The 24699-nt window shown below is 38.3% G+C and overlaps 1 protein-coding gene and 1 long non-coding RNA gene across 2 annotated transcripts; both read left to right on the top strand.

Moving 5' to 3' along the window:
- The first annotated feature begins 6345 nt into the window (after positions 1–6345).
- On the top strand, positions 6346–12478 carry LOC140156426 (uncharacterized). The gene is made up of 3 exons (XR_011859561.1): positions 6346–6532; positions 7579–7869; positions 12368–12478. It is a non-coding gene; the product is annotated as an uncharacterized lncRNA (long non-coding RNA).
- Positions 12479–16475: 3997 nt separating this feature from the next.
- LOC140156425 (low affinity immunoglobulin epsilon Fc receptor-like) lies at positions 16476–19839 on the top strand. The gene is made up of 4 exons (XM_072179374.1): positions 16476–16580; positions 17719–17871; positions 18729–18811; positions 19152–19839. Exons 1-4 carry the CDS (start codon positions 16484–16486, stop codon positions 19317–19319), a joined length of 501 nt encoding a protein of 166 aa, XP_072035475.1. The 5' UTR covers positions 16476–16483; the 3' UTR covers positions 19320–19839.
- Positions 19840–24699: the final 4860 nt, after the last annotated feature.

Genomic DNA, 24699 nt, shown 5'->3' with positions numbered 1-24699 from the left:
ACTAATGCGATCTTGGGCAAGCGAAACAATTTTGTTTGGGCTGCATCATCCCTTCAGTGTCTCCCAGGAGATGCAGAACATACTGTAAGTACAGTGTGCGCGGCCGTCCCGGTTTCCTCTTCCCATGTGGTGGAATATAACGGGCATATTGTTTCACAGGCTCGTCGTCTGTATTCAAGACGCAGTATATGGCTGAGAATTTGAGTTGATGAATCTTGACTCTGGCAACCAGTGGAGTGGTGTTGGTCAGATTGTAGATGGTTTCATTTGGAATCCGATCCACATGCTTGATGTTTAACATGACTCTGTAGTAAAGATGTTGCAAAGGCATTGATCTGGTTTTCCATGTGATTACCCATGACTCGCACCCGTACAGAAAGACAGTAGGCCTAACACAAGTTGTCTCAAACAGCTTGATTTTTGTTTCGATTGGCAGGGATGGGCTTCTCCAAAGGCGTTCCAGTTTCCAGAAAGCTGCCCAGGCTAGTGCTTTCCTTCTTTTTTGGTCTCCAGCAGTAGAGCCCATCTTGGAACCCAAGTACTTGAAGTCTGTGACATGGTTGATGGTACTACGCCACTGTTTTTGCAATTGATGTCGAAAACGTTTTGTTTTTGCTGGGACGTTATTATTGTTATGTAAGATTCATGATAGATTTACATGATTGAATCGATGCCATAAAGGTTTATGTCCTGCTGGCACATTTCGAAAAAAACCATACCACTAGTAGAATCTTAATGCTGATGTAGGCAATATAAGCACTTCGTTAAAGAAACTTTCTTTTGTGGAGAAAATCCCAAAATTCGAACAAAAACGAATTAACACCATTCCATAAGAAACAAAAGACTCGAACACATGCATAGGGGGGATGGTTCATACAATCATCCTCCCCAAATGTTGAAGCCTGTATGTGAGTTTCTGACCAAATTGACCTCATATTTGGCCATTTTACCATAAAAAGTGCCAATTTTTTCGCGCACAGTTATTCCACTTTTGCATCAGTTTAGATTCAAAACGCCAAATATTTGTCAAAAATGTCAAAAATAAATCTGCGCCACTGAACACATGCATAGTCATAGTGTCTACACTACTTTCAAATTACTTAACAGACTCTTAGTGTAGCATGATACACGGCCCAGCTGCTAAATTGGAATATATTTATGCATTGTGAGTATGTTATGTGTCGTGGATGAGTATAAAGTTGAACAACTGATACTAGTAGCGATGAAAAATATGGTAAACTATGTTAACAACATTAGCGCCAATCTTGCTTGAAATGTGGAGGGAACAATCGGCCTGAATTGTCAAAAAGTGGCTGAAAAGAACCAAAAATGGGCCATTTTGCCGTAAGGTGGGGGACACGCCCCCCCTGTCCCACCGGGAATGATGCCTATGGTTAACAGTATCCTATTTCTACCAAATGTCGACACACAATAGAGACAACATCACTCATACATATCGCTCAGAAAGTTTCTGAAGACTTTTATATCCTTTGCAATAAATACTCGCACAGTTGACTTCAAAATGGTGCTATTTTCACCTTTCACACAAGAAAACAGGTCTGCCTTGGATCTCCTTGTTTCCACTTACTGATTTTGCATATTGTCGCTAATTTATTATTTATACATGATCCATAAAATTCTCATTATTTTATGATAATAACAAAATTACTGCTCAGGATCACATTGCCTGATTACTAGCAATTAATTTATTAATATGACTCGCATGACTTGGGATCATGATGGCATGGGTGAACATGAGTACCACATCATTTGCGGTCATCAAACTGGAAATCAATTGAACTTGTTTATTAACGCAGCTGACTCCACCTGATGCACTTTCTTGGGTTATTCCAGTTCAAATCCACAACAGCCCCACGGTTGTTTGATGCATATAGAATAGAGGTTATCCGTGCTCTATAAGCTGCATATCCTATCAACGACTGCTATACCTTGTTTACAACTTTCAAAAGAAGTACCTGCATGTGCAACCATGACTGTTTCAAAATAGCCCGCAAAGAGTCATGCAGGTAACTCCGAGGTCATGAATTGATTTGTTTTGAATAAGGAATACTACGGGAATCGGCGCCTTTTGTTAGAAGTCACACATGAGTGAAGTGGATAACCTCTATTGGCTTCATTATTAACTAAATGCAAACTACAGATGGCGCTATTTATCCTAAATCATATTTCTTTATTTGCAAGGGGTAGGTGATTAATACTGCCATTAAAACAGCTGGAATAGGTGAAACAAGCAACAAGGAAATTTTATAAAGATATTTCATCAAACAATAAAAGGAATTATCTGTATTAAAAGCTTAAAAGAGTAATTTCCAGTAACTAAATAGCGCCACCAATTTTGTCATTAATAGATACATTTTATATCCGAAAAAGCTATACAAATGCTATAAAAGTGAATAATTTTGTAAGAGGGATAATCAAAGTTGAGAATGACTCAAAAGCATCTGTATACATTAGCATGATATCACATTTAGCTGTTTAAGCCTAAAATTTGGTTGTACGTGATATTTTGCTTGAAAAACTAATAAATGATCCCATCAAAAACATCCCACGTCAGATGAATATTAACTATACATATATTTTAACGATTTTTGATACCTACTTTACTTCACAATTGATTTAGGTAGAGTATTTTATTTAAATTTTGTATACGCCATTGTTTTTTGTTAATTTAGTGAAAATGAATACTGAAAAAAGACTGTAAAATTTATATAGAACCCCTCAGAAGATGGCCGTTGTCGTTGCCATGGAAATCTTATTTTTTAATTTTAGGGGTTCTATGCAGATTTTTGGTGCAAACTGGAACAATCTAAAAAACACCTACTTCTGTCAGCTTCAAAATTAAGTTCGAACACAGTTCTTAATGCAACTTCCGGTACTTGCGGGAAATACAAACACGTGTATGTATTGCGCAATATACAGTAAGCCAAAAATTAAGGTACCAGTTATGTTCACCTCCTGTATATCCTAAACAAAGACAGATATGTCATAATTGGAACCAGCAGCCAATGGCTGCATCTTTTAGCTCGAATTTAAGACCTCATTCGTTGAGATTGTTCAAGAAATAAAGACACGGCGATCCCAAAACCCAAGGAAGATATCAATTTTAAAGTTGCAGTTTGCTGCATTAAGGTTAAATACAATTGATTTTCAAGGCTTGATTCCAGAGGGGCGTAAGTTAATAATGGAAACAGCCATGCATAAATTTATGAACTCACGCGTACAATAGTGTATCAATCTGAACTAGAGTCACGGACAAACCGCGACTCGTCCTATGTTGCAGGGATAGGGAGGGGCGACCATGATAGGACCATATGGGCTGATGGGGCGGGGTTGATTGTGGGCAGCCGTTTTCGGCAATTTTCCTTTGGATTTTCTAAATTTTAAATTTTTAAAATTATCCTGGATGATATCTGTCGTGAAATAAATCAATGCTTCTAAAAGGCTATAATAGGCCTAGTAGGTCTATACCCTGATTATGCAATATATATATGCCTACAACAATAACTACAACAACAATAACAAAACAAACAACCAATATTTTGTTAATCTAATTTGTAGCCCTAAAAATATATTCATAGGCCGCGCCTATTAGACTAGTATAGCCTAAAAATTCCTGAATTATATAATGAAAAAACCGGGAAAAAACAATCAATCGCTGCAGTCAGAAAGAAAGAAACGAACAAGAAAATAGAAATAAAGTGAGAGAAAAATAAAATAAAATAAATGGAATGGAATGGACCACATAGGGACTCGAACACGTACCAAAGTTTTCCAGCTCAAAACAATAATTATGTAGTCGAACGTGAGTCCGGCGCGCTAACCGACTGAGCTACTGAGTGACATATGAAATTGATTGATCTCAAACCGACTATTATGGAATAGTGCATTACAGGCTCTTATGATAAACACACTCATTACCGCTGTAAATGTCGGAGGTATCGATGGCGAAAAACCTCGTTTTTTTGGCAAAAGTAGCTTAAATTTAGAGTGAAATTCAAATGGTAAAGTAAGCGACAGACATTTGAGAAATAATGTAAGCAGTTAGAAATCAAAATTAATGTTCCACAATCCAGATATCGATAATGTAACATAACAGTGTTTTGTGGTACAAGATTCTCGAAAATTGTTCCCAAAAACGGGCTTATAAAATTTAATCGGTACTGTATTTGGTTCTTCCCCATGGCAACATTATTTCTTTGGTCGATTTGTAGTACAATACAAAAAAGAAGAAAACAATCACTCGGCGTGGTTTTATACGGAGCGAACATTTGAAAAAAACTGCATGGAACGCGTTTTTGATCTTGTGAACATGGTGCGTAAAAATGATTTAAACGAAGGATTTGCAAACGGATTCTAAAAATTTGTATAAACACACAAAAATAATGTAAAGATACATCCATGCACCAACATTTGACTCACTGCGATATTTGATTGCTGAGAAAACGCGGTTTTAGAGAACAACTTTATACGTCTTTTATACGTTTTTTATACGTTTCTTCGTGTAACCTTAAATGCCCTATTGATTTGTACATAAAACGTTCGTGAACAAGAGAACAAGCGCTGCGCTTCCATTGATTAGCACGTTAAAACTAGCGTCGTGCTTTCATTGATTAGAACACAGAAGTGCAACTTTTGATTTCGTTTCTTCATTAGATTTTAGATCACCGTTTCTTTAATTCTCAACCAATTTCAACAAATAAGATCTTAAATCAGAGCTCAACAGTACAGGTATTGGCTGCTTGTTTTAATTTTGACATATTTGTCTTTATTTAGGATACACAGGGGTGAAAATAACTGGTACCTTAATTCTTTGGCTTACTGTAAATAAGCATAGCATGTAGAACACGCAATTTAACAATATGGTACGTTTTCTGACTCGATATGTTGGAGTTGCCTATATATTTAAAATTCGAGATGGCTACCAATAAGTTAGGTGGCCGAATGGATAAGCGCGCTGGACTAGTGTGCTGTGTCCACGATACCGGCTAGTTGCGGGATGGGTTCCAGAACCACTTCTGTCGAACGCCGAACTAAATTTCTTGTTTTTAAATTTCATATTAGGGACATGGGACTGTGCGAATTTATATATGGCATAGGGAGGAGTGGTTCAAATCCATAAGCCACTTATGGACGACAATCATAAGAATGGGTGACTCTATTTGAAATATACACTACCTCCTATATGTAGGAGATTATGGACACTGAAATTTTTCACCCATTTTCACTGGTGCATGCTGACCGACGGATCTACTGGATGGTAACATGTCTTGTTAGAATTTTATCAGCTTAAAAATTAATGCACACGTTAGTTAAGAGAACTAAGAGGAATGTTCTTTCCCGTCATAGTGCAGTTATGTCCACGGCAAATTCACCGTGACCTTTCCAGCCATAAACCCGCTTAGTGAAGATTAAACCGAGATATGCAGTACTAAACCATTATAGTAATCGATTGTCCAATTCAAATTTATTACCACGTGATAATATCAATCCAATGACGCTATTGACTTGTACGGGCGGAGCTCCACTGACCGAGTTTTGTATTTTTCAATGGTTTGCTGTCATTTACTCATCAAGGCGGTCTCCCGTTATTATAAGGACTATGCTAATGATTTAAAGATTGACACGTAGAGAATCAACCATACTTGATTGGCAGAAAGTACTAAATTTGTACCTATTACGGTTTCGTGACACCCATCTTCCAAATACGACCAAGCCAGGGCGCCCCGGTGAAGCAAAATGTGCACTGGAATAAAACGGGAGTTTGGATATAACGGTAGGATTTCTTTCTCATACATATGTATGGTCCTCCATTATTAATGTATGTACCGGGTTGAAAATTCAGATATTTTGGAAAGAATAAGTAATTGAAACATAGAGCAAGTACTAAAATCATAGCTTTTATACTTTTTGATATATGACGCTAACTAATTCATCTCCTATATCTACAACACAGCGCTACCAGTAGGGGTCAATTGCCTATTGTGAATGCCCCTGTGTTGTGTGCATACATGTACGTAGGCAACAATAACTGCATGATGTGTTTTTAATGAAGTTAGTTACAGTCAGAACGTCAACTACCTCGCCGTTCAATAAAGCGTGGACATTTTTCAATTAAAGAACCCTATATTTAGTATTCGCTAAATTATTGTTATACATGAATGATGATCAATCTCATTGTTGTATGATAATAACAAAATGACTAATCAGAATAACGTTGCCTGATTACTAGTAATTAATTTATTATGACTCGCAGGCCTTAGCAGCGCATGAGCACCACATCTTCTGCGGTCATCAAACTGGAAATTATATAGTTGAACTTTTTATTAACTACGCAGCTGACTCCACCTAATGCACATTATTTGGTTTGATAGAAGACCTTGTTTGTTTTCAAATTGCTCAAGTTAGTGCAAGACGATGATTCCTGTGCGCCTTCCCTGGATGGCTAGTGCCGTATCCGTTTTGACGATCTATCTTCACTTTATTTCAATCTTAATTATGATCTCCTTGGTTGGTAAGTTTAAATTTATTTTTGAGGTTAGTGTTTTTTGTACTTCTAAGACTCAATTGGATAATTCAAAGTAACAAAAAATATTTTCAGCTATTATTATAATGTAATGTAATCAAGCAAAATCAGTCGTTAGTCGGATAAATTGATTTTCAGATAGAGCCAAACAAAGCCAATGATTTCTTTTATTGCATATTGTTTTGGAAACACTTCAACTGTTCATATCTTTATAATTGAATATTCAATGGTTTTCTGCAAAATGTGGCTTTGCAAATGCCTTATACAATAGTGTAAAAAACTGACAATTGAATATGCCCGACTTCAGACTGATTTTGCTTGATTGCACCTTTATTGTTTTAAATAATTATCTTCTGTCCAATTGTTATAAGCTTTGTTATCTCATGAGTCCGATCCAATGTCATGTGCCATCTTTCTTTCAAAAAGAAGCCCCGTCAGAGCAGTTCTTCTGAGGTGAACCAAACCTGCCTGTTTATCAAATTAATCAGTGACAAGGTAATCGCTTTGAAAGGTGCTAATTGATGTTTTAATGTTATTGTATCAATTAGCAACTGCCAAATTCAGAGATAACCTTGTCACTGATTAATTTGATACCCAGGCAGGTTTGGTTCACCCCAGAAGAACTGCTCTGACGGGGCTTCCTCTTTAAATAATCGCTAACCACAAGTTTGTTATACCATCATAAGTTGACAAAATGACCCAAGTTGTGCCATGATGTAAGATCCATGCATTTTGGTGCAGGCATTTTCCACCTTATACTGGACTGGGTAGATCATTGAACTTACAAGATGAAGTGTGCGTATTGCATTGTTTATGAAAGTTGTTGTCGAAATGATGATAATCAATCACACTGCTGGATAGCGGAAACAAACAAAATATGGGATTGATAAGTCCCAACGTCCACTGCCTAGCGCTTTGAATATAATCATAAATATTACAAAGAAAAACCGAAACAAAATCAAATATTTGAAGCGACCCATTGTTATCTTTGGCACATAAGGGAAATACAAGATTGCGTATCTTTCATTTTACAGATGTTGATGCCCACGTTTGTCTTCTCGTAAAAAGGCCGGACCCTTCAGATGGAAACCGCGTTAAATGGTCTCTTCCATATGACGATATTTGTTTTTGTCAGAAAATCGTAGCCCCTACTCGTCACATAATGGTTGATGTGTCACCGGATGAAATGATGCTGAGGCAATGCCCTCCTGGAAATAATATGACAGAGAAGTGGTGGTTTACAACCAATCCAATACCGTTACTAAATCAAACCAATTGGACGAGAGAATCATTGGATACGTTGTTGAACAGGACAGACTATTGCTGTAAGTTGCCTACACCCATTCAGCCATACCCACATTATAGCTATAAGTTCGTCCAAAATGAGGTCGGAGGCCGAGGGGAGCATGACCGAGCGGTGTTTGCACTTAAAATATTGAGACACATAAATCTGACGCACGAGGAATGGCATAAGTTCTATAAAGGAGATCCCAAGGCCTGATATTTCCATCTTGTGTGTAAATTTTTTCTCGGGAATGGGAAAACATCCAAAACATTTGTTTTGATATATTATTACTTTAAGAACTCAATATTCTTAGCTAATGAACTGCTATCAGATATTATGTACTGATATTAAGAATAAGAAGCACATGCACACTGTATCTTTTTAGTTTAATGAATAGAACTGAAAAATATGCTACTGTTATTCCACTTGCCTGAATACATGAACCTCAAAGATAATTAACTTTATATTGTTCTTTACATTTTAAGAAAGATGTCCGATTTCAATTGCACTGACAATGTTCAACATGCAATGAGAGAGGAATAGAGAAATACCAGCATATAATACTAGTCAATTTAAGTAAAATAATAGATACATCTAAACAAAATTGAAACACCCATATGTTTGCCTGCTATTGACTCTAAACGCCCCCTTGAACAACATATTCAAAAAGGAGAAAAAATGGAACGGGAGAAATATGGATACAAAAATTGTATTCTTCTCATTATTAGGATTCAGAAAAAGTATAGTTTGACCTATATCCGATGTACAGTTCTTGAGCTATAGACATAAAGGTCAAATGGTCCACAGGTATAACTGATTATACTGGTACAGCTAACTTCCCCCATTATTTTCTCATAATATCAAGAGCTGTGTCTTAAGAACCACTGAACAATGCTAGGCTTGTTTATACTCAATGCATTTTTCATGCTGATTCCAAATATGAGAATTTGAAAATTTACCATTTAATTTTGAAATTTTGATTTATTTTCTTCTTCTTCTTCTTCTTGCGTATGTCAGGAAGAAACAAGATATAAAAAGCCAAAACATAAATTTCATTAAATTTCAAGCCCAGTACGCATCAACCAGTCCCTGGTGGCTTCATCGACTTCAATCAGGCCGGAGATACCATTCGGTGGTCTATGGAGGTGACAGGATGAGATGATGTGGTCGGCTGTTTGTTCCTCACTACCGCACTCACAAGCTGGGCTTTCCTTTAAGCCCCATTGGAACAGGTTGGCATTGAAGCGTCCAACTCCACTTCTCAGGCGGTTTAATTTTGTCCATGCACACCTGGGTAGATTGAAGCCTGGGATGGTGTCTGTTGGGTCTGTGACAAAGCGCTGGAGTGGTGAGGAAGACTGAAGCCATTGGTCTTTCCATGCCTTAGCTGTCCAGTCCTTGGCTGTCTGGTTAGGCTGTGTCGTCTTCATCAAGACTATTGCTTGCTGAGCAAACGGCTTCCTGGATACCAATCTCCTGCTTTCCCCCCCTCACTGTTCCTAGCTCTTGACAGGGTGTCATGAAGGAGGTGTCCTGGTTCTTCAGATCGAAGTGCTATAGCTACGGAGGCTGCTTTCCTTCTGATGTCCGGCGGAGGGATTCCTGCTAAGACCGGAAGCTGTTCGGTTGGAGTTGGTCGCAGACATCCTGACACAGTGCGCATTGCTTCATTTAGACCAGTGTCTACCTGGTGGGTGTGGTGGCTCCTGCTCCATACTGGGGCACAGTATTCTGCTGGTGTGTATACCAAGGCCAGGGTTGATGTTCTGAGGGTCTTGGCGCTTGCTCCCCAGCTGGTGCCGGCTAGGTGACGAATCAATGCGCATCTTGCTGTGACCTTGTCCCTTAGATTAACCAAGTGCTGCCGGTAGGTGAGGGCTCTGTCCAGTTTCACTCCTAGGTATGTGGGGCACGCCTCGAAGTTCAGTCGCTTTGACTTGATGGTTACATTGAGTTCTCGGTTGGCTTCCCTGTTGTTGAGATGGAAGGCAGAGGAGACAGTCTTAGCAACACTCAGCTTGAGCCGCCATTGGTAGAGGTAAGTATCTAGGGTATCCATATCTAGGCTGAGCGCTCTCTCAATTGTGTCCCAAGAGTTGTTCGACTTCAGGATTGCCAGGTCATCTGCGTATCCATACTTCTTAGCAATGGTATTGGGCAGGTCATGGATGTAGATGTTGAATAAGAGGGGTGCTAGGACGGAGCCCTGTGGCACACCGTTCCTCAGACTGCGTGGTCTACTAGCTTGGCCGTCGCTGGTCTTAAGAGTGAAGTTGCGGTTCGAGATTAGCTGCACGATGAAGGACACCATCCGTCTGTCTGGTATGAGCTTGAGGAGTTTGCATATCAGGCCTCTATGCCAAACGGTGTCGTATGCTGCTGTCAGATCTACAAATACAGCACCAGTCTTCTGGTTCCCTTCAAAGCTGTCTTCGATGTCTTGGGTGAGGAGGGTGACCTGGTCCACTGTTGATCTGCCCCGACGAAAACCGGCCTGCTCGTGAGGAAGCTGTGGGTCTACAATCGGGCTGATACGGCTATGGATCAGGTGCTCCAGTATCTTGTAGGGGATGCAGAGAAGAGAGATTGGACGGTAGCTCTTAGGGTCATCCTTTGGCTTATTAGGTTTGGGCAGTGCGATGACAGTTGCCTTGCGCCAAATCTTTGGTATCTTGCATCGTTTCATACAGGATGACAGGTACTTGCATAGCCAGTTGGTTGCAGCAGAGCCAGCATGATGGAGGAATTCTGGGTGGATACTGTCTGGTCCAGGTGCCTTACCTGCTTTGAGTAGTTTCAAAGCATCTTCTACTTCCTGCATGGTGTAATCGCTGCAGAGATCGGAGGTGGATGGCATCTTCCAAAGATTGGACACTTCCTTCTTGACCCGCCTGGAGTGATCACGGTCAGGGTTGGTGAAGCGGCCGTTGTTCACAAGTACGCTGGCGATGGCGTTCGCAGTTACTGGACACTTTCCGGCATTTGGTGTTGATCTGCCTGTCAGGCGGTTGACGGTTTGCCAGGCCCTTCTGCTTGAGTAGGTGAAGTCGATTGATTCCACAGTCTCGATCCAGCGTTCTTTGCGTTTCTCATCCAGTCGCTGCAGAGATCGGAGGTGGATGGCATCTTCCAAAGGTTGGACACTTCCTTCTTGACCCGCCTGGAGTGATCACGGTCAGGGTTGGTGAAGCGGCCGTTGTTCACAAGTACGCTGGCGATGGCGTTCGCAGTTACTGGACACTTTCCGGCATTTGGTGTTGATCTGCCTGTCAGGCGGTTGACGGTTTGCCAGGCCCTTCTGCTTGAGTAGGTGAAGTCGATTGATTCCACAGTCTCGATCCAGCGTTCTTTGCGTTTCTCATCCAGTCTTGTGAGGAGAGTGGAAGCGCAGGAGTCAGATTCTTCCTTCGATGGAGCCGAGGTAAAGTCTTCATACAGAGCTTGGCACTCATCGTCCCAGCATGGGATGTAGCTCTTCTGGTATCCCCTTGGGATCGACAACTTGGCTGCATCTATGAGCAAGTTACAGGAGCTGAGTATGTGGTGTTAATATCATCACTCTCTGGTGGTGGTAGTTTGGTAACACGCTGGTCGACCTCGGCAGAGAACTTGTCCCACTTTGCTTTCCGGAAGTTCCACCGCTTTACTGGTTTGCTAGCTGTTGGAGACACCAGAGCAGGTTGGGTTATCAGAGATGGTCGGTGCTGAGATCTTGGGAACTTGTCCAGGATTTTACGCACAGGGAGTTGGTTTCCTTGGCTGGGTTCAGCAAAAGCCAGGTCTGGGTTGGTGCCAGTATTCCATCGTCCTGAGAAGAAGCTGTCAGGTTCCTTAGGATTGAACAAGAGGGTCAGGTTGTTGGTAGAAGCCCATTCCGCGAGGCAAGTCCCATCACTATTGCAGCGAGAGTAGCCCCAGTCAGTGTGCTGGCAGTTAAAGTCTCCTGCGTATACACATGGTGCTGGATAATAAGGTAGAGATGTGTTGGTCAGGCGTACTGGAGGTGGTTTGTACACATTGATGATGTTGATGTCAAGCACTTTCACTGCGATCCATTCAGTATCAGAGTCGGGTGAGGACTGGGCCTCAAGAGACCAGTCATCTGTGTCTTGGCTGATGAAGGTTGCTAGTCCATGGTGTTTGCTTGGGATGTAGCCTGCCAGTGAGAAGTTAGGTAGAGTTAGCTTTTCATTGGTTTCACGGTGTGTTTCTTGGAGAAGGATCACAATGGCTTTGTTGTTGACTGACAGCTGCTCAATGATGTTCATCTTGGCAGAGGTGAGGCCTTCTACGTTCAGTTGCAACGTCGTTACACCGTAACCTTCGACAGCAGTAGCTGTCCGTCCTGAGAAGGACGCGAAGCAGGGCTCAGGGTCACGGCGCTGCTCCTGGGTAACACTGCGTTGACTAGCGATATGTCGCTTTCTTCCTTGACTCATTGTCGACGTTCGTTCTCGTTTTAGCGAGTTAACAGGGGAGACCACGTGAAGGTCGCCGACTCCTTGATTATCATTTGATACTTGTCGTTTGCCTTACAGATATTGACGAATGTGCTTCGAGCCCGTGTCTTAATGGTGGATCATGTGAAGACGGTTTTAGTTCCTTTACTTGCTCCTGCTCCTGTGGCTATTTCAGAGAATATTGTGACAAAGGTACGTTCCATAATTTTAAAATCAATATAATATAATATAATTAAAAAAGAAAAGTCGCTTGTCGAATATCGGGGAGGGGAACAATTGCTTGTTTAGGTATAATTATTATGAGTCAAATATTGTTTACCAACCCCTTGACCGCCGCCATTTTTTGAACAAGCCAACTATTAGGGAAATCAGTGTGGTCTAGATATCGATATATAATGCGAACACACCCCTGTGTGCACATCGCTTGACACTCTCCTTTTGACACGCCGAAAATTATTTTCCTCGTCCGTTTTGGGTTGCTAAATATTGCTCCACGGGTCTCATAATTATTGCCCACCTCCCTATGTCTTTGTTTATAGTACAATCTATTTATTTTTTCACAAAGTAACTTCCATTGCCAAAATAATTGCAGATTGTAGCATTCCGATGGGCATGGAGGATGGTAAAATTCCAGATGACAGCCTTACAGCATCAACATACCTCAGTCTGGATTCCTTACCATACCACGCACGGTTAAACCAGGCTACCGTCTGGGCGGCATTAGTTAATGACCAAGAACAGTGGATACAGGTGGACCTGGGCGTCGAACAAATTATAGGTTTGTAAATTGTATTTCATCAACTCTCAGCTATGATATTGTTTCATGGGTACACGTTTTTAACTAAACATCTCAAAAAAGAGTAACTAACCCCCCATAAATAATGACCATTATTCAAAAACGGGTGATTGTATTACAAATCTGTAAAATGCATTGGAAGCAGAATTTATTTCTGCACATTTTGATACCTCATTTGCAGCAATTGACTAAATATTGATGTCACAGCGTACATTTAAATAGATTTGAAAGTTGCAGTAAATTGTTTTGATTTTGCCATCAGTCCAATGAAAGGAAATCTGTGTAATGATATCTGAATGTTTTTGTATTGTAAAAATTTGTATGTAAGTGCGACTTTCGAATCTGGACATTCCTACATTAAATTGACTGGTGTTTTATTGCTTTCTGGGCTATCGTATCAAATGAGGTGTCAAAATGCGCAGAAATAAATTCTGCTTCCAACGCATTTTACAGATTTGTAATACAATAGCCCGTTCTTGAATAATGGCCAGTATTTAACGCGGATTAGTTACTTTTTTTTAGATGTTTATAATAAACTCCGGCTTTATCCTCTAATAGTATTCTTTGTATGAATGCACCATCAATTAATTCTGTATTAAGGGTACCGTATTTCAAATGTAGCTTTGTCACGGTTTTTAACTTTGTTTCATAAAGCTAATTATATAAATAAAATATTTAGATTTCTGTAATCTGATTGGCTAAAAGTGCAGGCACAGTTTTGACTGCGTGTACATCCATTAAGGGGTGGGGTATGAACCTTTGGACAGTATTTATTGTGGGACATTAGAGCACATCAGACATATCGAATTGCATTCTGAATACGAAGAATGTCCTTCTGATATCAAATAATTTTCATTTTTGAAATTCGCAATGTAATACACATTTTATGGCAAATCATTAAAATTGATATTTTGATATTTAACAGTACTCGAAGTAAATTTTATAAATCTGATGATTTATATTTAAAGTGTATGTAGGTGGGATGAAAAGCCGACGATCAATTGAAAATTTTGACCTTTCGTAGTGAAGATATGGATTTTTCCCCAAAACACGAAAAAAATTAAGTCTTTTGGGGAAAAATCTATATCTTCAATATGAAAGGTCAAAATTTTCAATTGATCGTCGGCTTTTCCTCCCAGCTACATACACTTTAAGACTATATCATTAAATTTATAAAATTTACTTCGAGGACTGTTATATCGCAAAAATGTGAAAAATATCAAATTTTAATAATTTGTCATAAGATTTGAATTAGATCGTGAATTTCATAAAATGAAAATTATTTGATATCAGAAAGACATTCTTCATATTCAGAATGCAATTCGATAGGTCTGATGTGCTCTCATGTCCCACAAAAAATACTGTCGAAACGCTCAAAACGCTCATTCCAGTTCCCTTAAGCTGAATTTATATTCGATCGCCGAGCGATTGCGATGCACTAGTTTTGGAAAACGATGGGTAATCGCCGAATTTTGCACATTTGGAATCCCCTCCCCCATGTGCAATAATTTTACTATTCAATTAATACTTAACTTTGATGATATATATCTAAAAAGTTCTTATCAATGTTAATGGCATGAGGATTTGGTCACGCTTGCTGGTCGTGGTATGTCTTGCCCATGGGTCACGTGCGTATTTATAAATACGTATTTATAGTCGAAGATAGCTGATTCAATTATTCAAAAGGCCACAAGACAAATTTTTAGAACATCCATTGCTGTCAATAATTATTGCTTTGAATTATTCATCTCCGAAAGTTAATGATCCAGAAAGGTAATTTAATTAGAAAAATAATAGATCCAGATGATATGAAACGATTGGTTGATGCATTCACGTGTCAAGCGATATCGCTAGGGAATTGAGATTTCTTCAACTCATAAAACGTGGATCGAATATAAATTCAGTTTTTTAACGATAACAAGAATTTTTGTCCACAACGGTATTAACCAAATTGTGACTGCAGTATGTTCAAGGCATGTTTAAAACTATTATAATAGGCTCGTGATGATCTCACAACAAATGCTCTGATCGAAGGGTTTGATATTTTTCTTTCAAATCCATGTAACATACATGCATGTGTGCCACAAGGTTCCATTCTATGCCTGTTTCGTCCAACCAAAGCAGTCAATACTTGTATACTTACATACAGTTACCGTCAAACATTTGCTTCCTTTGTTTATTTATACTAGGAGGTATTGTAACGCAAGGAATATCAAATGGTTCTGTCCATCAGTGGGTGTCGTTATATCAGATTATGTATGGTCTGAATAACATAAGTTGGTCGTATGTGATGGATCTCAGCCTACAGAATGCTATGGTACGATTTTGTGCATACGTCAATTCACTACAACTTTCCTGTGTATCAATATACGATACATAAAAGTTCGAGTTTGAACGACTTTGTCATTTGCAAGAAAGGAACTATGAGTGTCGACTGCACTTTTAAGTACTTACATTGTACCCCATCACACCCACCCACGTCATGTGTAGTATGAGACAATTAAGGTGCTTGTAATCAGGGATCGATACAAACGGATGGGCATCCTAGTATTACGTAACAAACCGGAAGATGTAGCCTAAGTCTAGACAATAGGCGGATTAGCGGCCATTTTGTCTTCTACATGATTTTATTCACGTGTCCTTATACGTTAGTACACAAGTATATAAGTTAACAGGTTTACAATTTTAAAATTATATTTTGTGTATACAATATATTCTGTAGTAAATCGATCAAAAGACGGTGATTGTTCAGGTATTATATGCTTGATAGAATTAAATTGTCTGACCAGCTAGTATTCTCCTCCGCCGTCAGTGTGATTCCAGTCACTCCACGTACCGTGTTGCGAAGGTGGAGGAGACTAAAGCTGTATTGACGAACACGCATGCGTTAAAAATGATGTAGCCTTAGTCGAACAATAGCGTGACGTAGTTTCCGGCATTGTTCCTATGCACTTTCACCCTCCTGTTGTAATTTTGCGGACTTATTACAATTATGTATATTCCCTGACCCACGGGGACCACAGTTATTGAGGTTAGTGACAAGTGTCGTTTGAGCACAGAATAATAGTCAATTTGGCACATTCTATTTGAGCCCCACTACATTCACAAGACGTGTACTCAGCCGTTACAAAGGTAATTGTTTCAAATGTGGTGCCATTGTAAAAGGGAATAAATTAGCTGTTCATTGATATGCAACATGTCACAAATAATCTGAGATATAAATGCTCGAAAAGACTTTTTTTGAGGTTAGTACAAGTCTTCTAAAATGTAGTGTTCCTTCTGAATCGTTAAATATATTTGTTTAAATAATACTACAATAATTTATTGTTTTGTTTCACACTACTTTGCTTGATTAGATTTTTGTGGGGAACATGGATATAAACACTGAAGTCTGTAATATGTTTCCGACGCCAATTGAAGCTCGTTTCATCCGCATACAGCCTGTGGGGTGGAATAATCATATCAGTTTACGTTTTGAGATACTTAAATGCAAAGGTCAGTTATTATAATATTAGCAAAATTAGACCATCTTAATTTAATAATTCGTCTCAAAGCCCTTCCCTAGTTAAAAAACCTAATTTTGCAATGCGATTTTTTTAGATTTTTTTTACTTTGATTTTTGATCTGTGGGATGACAAGACCATCTCTCCAGGCGGTTGCACTGTGGTCAAGATGTAGAATTTTATTGAGATTAACGATTTAGGCTATTTTGAGGTATGGCGTGACATTTTTGTGTAGTGGATTTGAAAAAAAATAAACCAGCGCACAAAAAGCAGGCGATTCATATGAAAAGGTTTCTATACAAAAACGATTCTCTTATAAACCATCATGCGCACAGGTTCCACCTCGATACACCTGAGCACACATTTTCGTCCAAGAGCTTCCAAGCAGAGAACAACAAGCAGCGAATGTCTCCACCACAGTCTTTGATTACACTACACGGTTGATTGCATAGCAATGTAGGAGCTGTGAAGCTTTTAGGTAAAAAATGGGCCTCTTTGATTGGTTTCATCCAATCAGATTTTTTTTATATCAAACGAAAGCTAACACTTCCCCTAAAAACACTTTTAGTCACTAGGTCAACAGATAACACAATTAAATGTTATAGCAAGGCGAATGTGGAAAATCTGTTGAAAACTACCTATCCAAGCACATTTTTTGACCAAAATATAGGTTTTATAAGTCAAAACCTCAAGTGTTCCTTACAATATTTTTCAAATTTTATGTCATTAAATGAAAAAACACACTTATATTGTCCATATACTAGAGTCACCAGAATGAGCAATGGTTAATTCTCTTTAAATTGCAAATCTTGTGCAAAAAGTTACTGTTTTCGCCTGTTTTGTCATATGGTTGTAAATTCAATGAACTATGACTTTTAAAAAAGAGCGCTTACAAATTGATATGTTACTAATACGCGGGAGCTTTGGGATGAACTATTTAATTAAGATGGCCTATGGTATTATTATTATTATTAGCATTATTATTAGAATTAATTAATTAGTAGTAAAATAATTACAGCTTTGAGATTAATGTTATTTTTATATCAGTATTAATTATTTTTCCCGGTTATTAATATCATAATCTATCATCATCTCTTTATCAATAAACATTTATTATTCTCTATATGCAGGAATATGTTTAGAGGATTGGAATTATCACGACGATTCATGCTACTATGTTAATACAACGTCGATGTTATTTGATGAGGCAACGACCATGTGTGAATCGATGGGCGCAACACTTACAAGTATTCATACTCAAGCTGAGCAGAATTTCGTAGTTTGTGAGCTAAATTCCAAGTCATTTCTTTTGATGTTTGCATAATTTAATTTTGCATAATGCATATTGCATGGCTTCTTGCTTTTGTTCTCGAAATTACTGTTGCATTTATGTTGTGCAATATGTATTGTGTGCATTGTTTGCTATTTTGCGTGTTTTATAATGTAGGTTAATTGCAGTTTGATCAATCGTGCCTTTTTAGGTTTACACTGTGCAATATATATATTGCTTGTCTTTTTAAACTTGTTTTAATATATTGTTTTGTATGTTTTAAGATTGTAAATTTAAATATTGTTCATATATCTTGTTGTATGATTTTTGTGAAATGTAATTGCAATCGCATTCCAAGGGTTTTATGTTTCCGTGCGCTGTGTTTACTTGTGAATGCGTATTGCGGTAACATTTCTTTTATTTAATTTTTGCAAAATGCATGTTGCATGGCTTATGCTTTTTTTGATCTCGAAATTGCTGTTGCATTTATGTTGTGCAATATGTATTGTGTGCATTGTTTGCTATTTGTCGTTTTATAATGTATATTTCACAGTCAATTGCATTTTGTTCGATCTTGCCTTTTTAGGCTCATGCTGTGCAATATCTTGCTTGTCTTTTTAAACTGGTTTTAATATATTGGTTTCCTCAAAACTATTTGTATGTTTTAAAATTGTAAATTTAAATATTGTTCTCATATTTTACAAATGTATGTGCTTTTAATTTCATGTTTTGTAAAGCGCCTTGAGTTCTTTTGATGTAATTGCGCTATATAAGAAATAAATATTATTATTATTATTATTATTATTATGTTTGATTCCATTTTGTTCACGCTTTTGATTCATTCATTCATTTGCTCTTTTTTACATATAGCGATAGCATCGGGTAATGCGGTATGGATAGGGCTTAACGACGTGATACAAGAAGGCGTATATGAATGGCTCGATGGAACACAGGTAACATGTCTATAATACGTTAATGATTTTATTCATCTATGTACTTAAGTATATGAGGCTAGATAAATATAACTATTCTGTTTTAGAGCCCACTACATTCACAAGACGTGTACTCAGCTGTGACAAGGTGATTGTTTTAAATGTGGTGCCATTGTAAAGGGGAATAAAGTAGCTATCCATTGATATGCATCACGATATGAACATATTACAAATAATCTGAGGTAAAGATACTTTTCCAAACTTCTGGTGAGACGTTTATTTTCAACCTTGTAATTTCACCAGCCTCGTCTGGTAAAAACATATTATAAATTGTGTTTATTTTATCTCTCTACTTTCACAGGTGTCATACTTTTACTGGTCAACTAGTTCTGGGCAGCCTAATAATGCCCTTGGTGGGCAGGACTGTGTTCAAGTACTTAGTACTGGGGGATGGGCTGATGAAAAGTGCTTAACATACGAAAGTGGTGGCTTAGTATGTAAAAAGAGAGCACATCAAACGATTAACTAAACATGTTTCAAAATTAAAAAGACTATTAAAAACGACACCTGACATCAGGGCAAAGGCACGGCGTGAATGGTTGCTGACAATAATCACAAAGTCTTTTCTGAACATGCCATACATACGAGGTCCCATTCTTTAGATAAAAACCTGAAAGCTTCAAAATCTGTCAAACATTTCCGCAATCAATTCAAAAAAACACTTATCTCTTAATATAGTTAATCTTTTCCGCAAGCACGTCCCCTTCCCTTGTCTTGTCTTTTGGTTATGTTTTGTAAAGTTGCTTTGTTTTGCTAATTTCATTTGATTTTAGGGAAAAGCTTACTTTCTGGCCTTTTTGGTCTTCCAGCCTTTTCCTCCAGTGTAAATTCCCATTCCCCCTCAGACACCCCCTGCGTCGCTCAAGCGCAAGTCCAGGGGCGTAGCAAACAGGTGGACAGGGTGGACGAAGTCCATGGGCTCCGTAGTATAAAATACAGGAGAGAATGAGAGATGGACTTACGACTATATGGGGTAGGGATAGGGCTGATAAAGGGAAAATGGTTCTTTTTAGAAGAATTTTAGGAGAGGGTTATACAGGATAAAAAAAGTTCTGTCCAACCCTTTTTTCTAAGAGTGTACTGAGTATTGTTTTATATAATATAATATAATAATTGTCATTGGTTTACTTACTTTATTTTTATTCCCTAAGTTTCATACAATGTCGACCGAATTATGAAAATCAAGATTTCCCGGCTCGTTTAGTGATCACTTTCACGATTAACATTTGCTAGTGGCGGCACCGGGAATTTTGACCTATGAAGTATCAGTCTGTAGTTATTAGTATAAAGGTCAAAGTTCAACATTTGAGCTCCACACAGGTCCAAAAAAAAATCCCATCAATATCGCAATCTTTACTATTTAAGTTACATGATAAAACTTTCCCTTTTCATGTTTTTGTTACGATTTACGACACACCTATATCGACCGTCGTAATCACCACATTCTGATGAATCCTAAAGAAATTAAAGAAATGTAAAAAAAATCCAAAATTTCCTTCCCATGCTGGCGGTGCCGACACTGGTGGTCTTTGTTCTCCTTTACCATGTTTACTCATTTACCCATTTAACTGGGTGATATTTTATTCCTCCAAGTGGCAGGGAGACATACTCATAAGCCCTTTCGCAATTCCAGAATCATGATGCATTATGGGTAATATTTGTTGATTTGTTGTAGATAAACACGAGGAGGCTGCAGTGCGTTTGCAATGGCGGCGAACTTTGCACTTCCAAAACCATATTTTTTATTCATTCCTATTATGTTAATATTTCCTGTGAAATACAAATATTATGAAAGAATGAAGACCAAACTGTCAGCGAAATTCCAGTACAAAACGTTTTTATGCAAACGTCAAAGTTCACCCCATTAAGAAATGTACAGTATCCTCGTCGTGTTTATCTCCAATTCAATCGGCAAATATGATCCATAATGCACCATAATCTGGAATTGCGAACGGGCTTATTTAGTCGGGTTCTATTCCTCCTTGTGGCGTGGCTAGACTTTTGCAATCGAAGGGGCAGCCGGGTGAAGCATGTCCACTCATTAGGGGGCATTAGGGGGCAAGCGGGGAAAGGGTTCAAATCTAGGGCTACCGAACGCACATGCCCTACCCGTATCCACTGGTTGTTCTGAGCAAGTAAAAACCAGATCCAATCAGCAATTTTGCCGGTTCGTCAAACGTATACCTGATCAAACATGTCAATAATTGAGAAATTGTTCTATTTATATACTGTCTCCATATAGGCCTATATAATTATGTTACAGAACACAAACTTCACTCAAAATTAAAAACAGGTGAAATAACGATGTACTTGCTGCATAAAATATCTATTTTAATGACACATTTCATATTTGACAATAAAAAAACCCGTCACCATGGTAACATATTTAAAACGTTACAACAATTTTTTTTTTTTTAGCCATTTAGCTACGTATTTATGAGAATTGTATAAATCTTTTTGAACTACCAATACGTGGAATAGAATACTTCAATAGTTTAATGGATCTAGAATGAGCGTTTATGGCGTTTCGACAGTATTTTTTGTGGGACATGAGAGCACCTCAGACGTATCGAATTGCATTCTGAATACGAAGCATGTCTTTCTGATATCAAATATTTTTCATTGTTTGAAATTCACGATATAATACAAATTATCCCAGACACTGAAATGACGAAAACACTTACACCAAAATTTGGGCCTCTGGTCAGCCATTCAGAAAGAACGCATAATTTATTCAAGCAATGTTTTTAGAAAATTCCCTGGAATCAGCCAAATAATAGTGATTTCTGGACAACTTTTTCGAACGGAGTAAATACCCAACCGAGCCTCCCAACAATTACTGGGAAGCTAGTTGCGCCTATAACCCAAGAGTTCCCCTTAACACACTGGGAACTATTTTGCTAGGCACTCATCTAGCGATCAACTCCTTATCGAGGAGGAAAAGCTCTATATACCAATGGACAAATATTTCGCTAGGCAATCCTCTACACGATCATCTCCTCGGAGGAGGAAATAAAAAGCTCCATAATACCAATGGAGAGAATATAAAATGCCGCGGACTTACATGAATTCGCTAGGCAGTCATCTAGCGCGTCAAAAGAAATTAAATGGCTGATACCTTTCTCATTTTCCAATTATATTCATATTCAGATTACATAGTGGACATCGGTAAATATACCCATGCCAAATACCCAGTAGGTAGATGCCTACGGATATTGGAACTACTAAATCGAATTTATTAATGTAGTACATGTATAATTCTGTACATTAAATCGATCATTTTAGAAAAATGATCCAAAAACTGCCACAAGGACTACTTGTTAACATCCGTACCCTGTACCATGGAATAAGCTATTTCTGATCCCCTCATTTCCTTTGCTAGTAAATACCGCAAGATCCACACTTATGATTATTTGAAGAGCCTCTGAATTTTACGGTTGAGGCCTCTTCACCACAGTGGACCATTAACCCGATTTGAACATGTTGAAGGAGTTAATTGCAAAACCCGTTATTTTTCGCTGCCAACGCCAAGCAAACACAGTGCCATGCTCTGCACATTTATGATTTTTTTTTCGAATACATAACTAGGATACCATGTCTAATACAAAAGGCAGCCTTTAACAGAAATTAACGCGATAACCAGCCGGCTGCGCAACCTCATAAAACTTGAACCCAATATTTCATTTTTTATTTATACTTTGATGAACAAGAAAATCTGAGGGCATAGTACTTGGCCCCTGTCTAGCTATCCCATGCCAACCTGGTGTTAATTCCTCCCGTCCTGCTATAATTAAAATTACTCGACCTAAGACTGAAGGGTATTACCACCTAAGACTGAAAGTGGTACCAATTGTATCTGTTTTGTTAATGCTTCTGAAGACTCATTAGAGTGAACACATTATACAAAATAGAATTTAAAAAAATACAACTGCGCAACAGAATAAAATGTGTTGCTGAGTGCTGAGATAGAAACTGAACCTAAAGTGATATACTCACGCACACTCTCACACCCGTATACAATAGTCATACTACTATGTAACTCAACAAACCTCAATGTAATTAGAATATTATTCAAATTCGTAGAACTCTCAATCGAATATATTCTCATTTCTCCTTCGTATTTCATCTCATTCCTAATTATCTTTTAATTTGAAGACCGACACTTTATGTGTCCTTGTCTCACTACTGCGAGACTCAAATTTTATGACACACTATCAAACTCTTGAAATAAATTTTAAACAGATATCAAATATGACATATGGGGAGTGGTGGGTGGGATAAAAAATTTCTGCATCCGTTCTTGCTGAAAAACTGACAGAGAATGGCCTTAGCCAACAAAATGGCCACCGACGGCTCCAAGCAAGGATGCCCGTGATTGGCCCGCCTGAAACCAAACAAGGCACCCAATTGGCTCCTCATGAAAACATCGCGTGACATCACGAGGGCGATCCCATTTCAGCTGCAGGGATAATTTTGTGTCTCATTTGATATGTACAAATTAAACTGCATTATCCCAGACACTGAAATGACGAAAACACTTACACCAAAATTTGGGCCTCTGGTCAGCCATTCAGAAAGAACGCATAATTTATTCAAGCAATGTTTTTAGAAAATTCCCTGGAATCAGCCAAATAATAGTGATTTCTGGACAACTTTTTTTTTTTTTTAAATACCCGACCGAGCCTCCCAACAATTACTGGGAAGCTAGTTGCGCCTATAACCCAAGAGTTCCCCTTAACACACTGGGAACTATTTTGCTAGGCACTCATCTAGCGATCAACTCCTTATCGAGGAGGAAAAGCTCTATATACCAATGGACAAATATTTCGCTAGGCAATCCTCTACACGATCATCTCCTCGGAGGAGGAAATAAAAGCTCCATAATACCAATGGAGAGAATATAAAATGCCGCGGACTTACATGAATTCGCTAGGCAGTCATCTAGCGCGTCAAAAGAAATTAAATGGCTGATACCTTTCTCATTTTCCAATTATATTCATATTCAGATTACATAGTGGACATCGGTAAATATACCCATGCCAAATACCCAGTAGGTAGATGCCTACGGATATTGGAACTACTAAATCGAATTTATTAATGTAGTACATGTATAATTCTGTACATTAAATCGATCATTTTAGAAAAATGATCCAAAAACTGCCACCCAAGTTCCTTGTCATCACATGCAAGGAAATTGCCAACCCCCCCCCCCGCCCCCCTCGAGATTTTGATGCTTTACGAATAAGGCGAGCTCTTGGCTGTCTTTCCCTTCCTTGTTTATAATCTCCCTTATGGTGTTCTTAAAATAGTTTGTCCCAACTTATAAACCTGCCATTGTTGGTGGTGACGAATGTTGGTGCTAAAAAGTTTAGGATTTAACTTGACTGATTGGATCAACATTCCTACCTAGTGAGCATTCTTTTGCAGTACTAGTGGAAAAGAATGCCTGCCAATGCTTTGTTTTGGCCATCTGGTACATTCACGTACGAGAAAACCCCGAAAAGAAAACAACAAAACCCACTGACTATTATAACTTCACAAGGATTGTTTTGAATTATTTGAATTTCCTTCCTTCTGAACATGTGAGATGAGATAATTATGCTACTGTCGAGTGAGTGTCTACTTATCATATTTTGACCACTGTCAATTATCATGAATGAGTGTTTTAGTAGCTTAATAGGCCTACTATTACTTATTAACGAGTTACCATTGTAAAATTGTGAATTTCCTTCTGCTTCAGGAGTAACAACTAGGTGATAACCTATTTAAAACACTGACATACTGAAAAACATTACTATACATGTAATCTATGAATTTCCGTCTGTTTCGGACTACACATAGCCTATTTG

This window comes from Amphiura filiformis, chromosome 7 (genome assembly GCF_039555335.1).
Source record: "Amphiura filiformis chromosome 7, Afil_fr2py, whole genome shotgun sequence".
NCBI classification, from domain to species: Eukaryota; Metazoa; Echinodermata; class Ophiuroidea; order Amphilepidida; family Amphiuridae; genus Amphiura; species Amphiura filiformis.
Note: the sequence above shows the minus strand (reverse complement) of the source record. Positions and strands in the feature narration are given on the sequence as shown.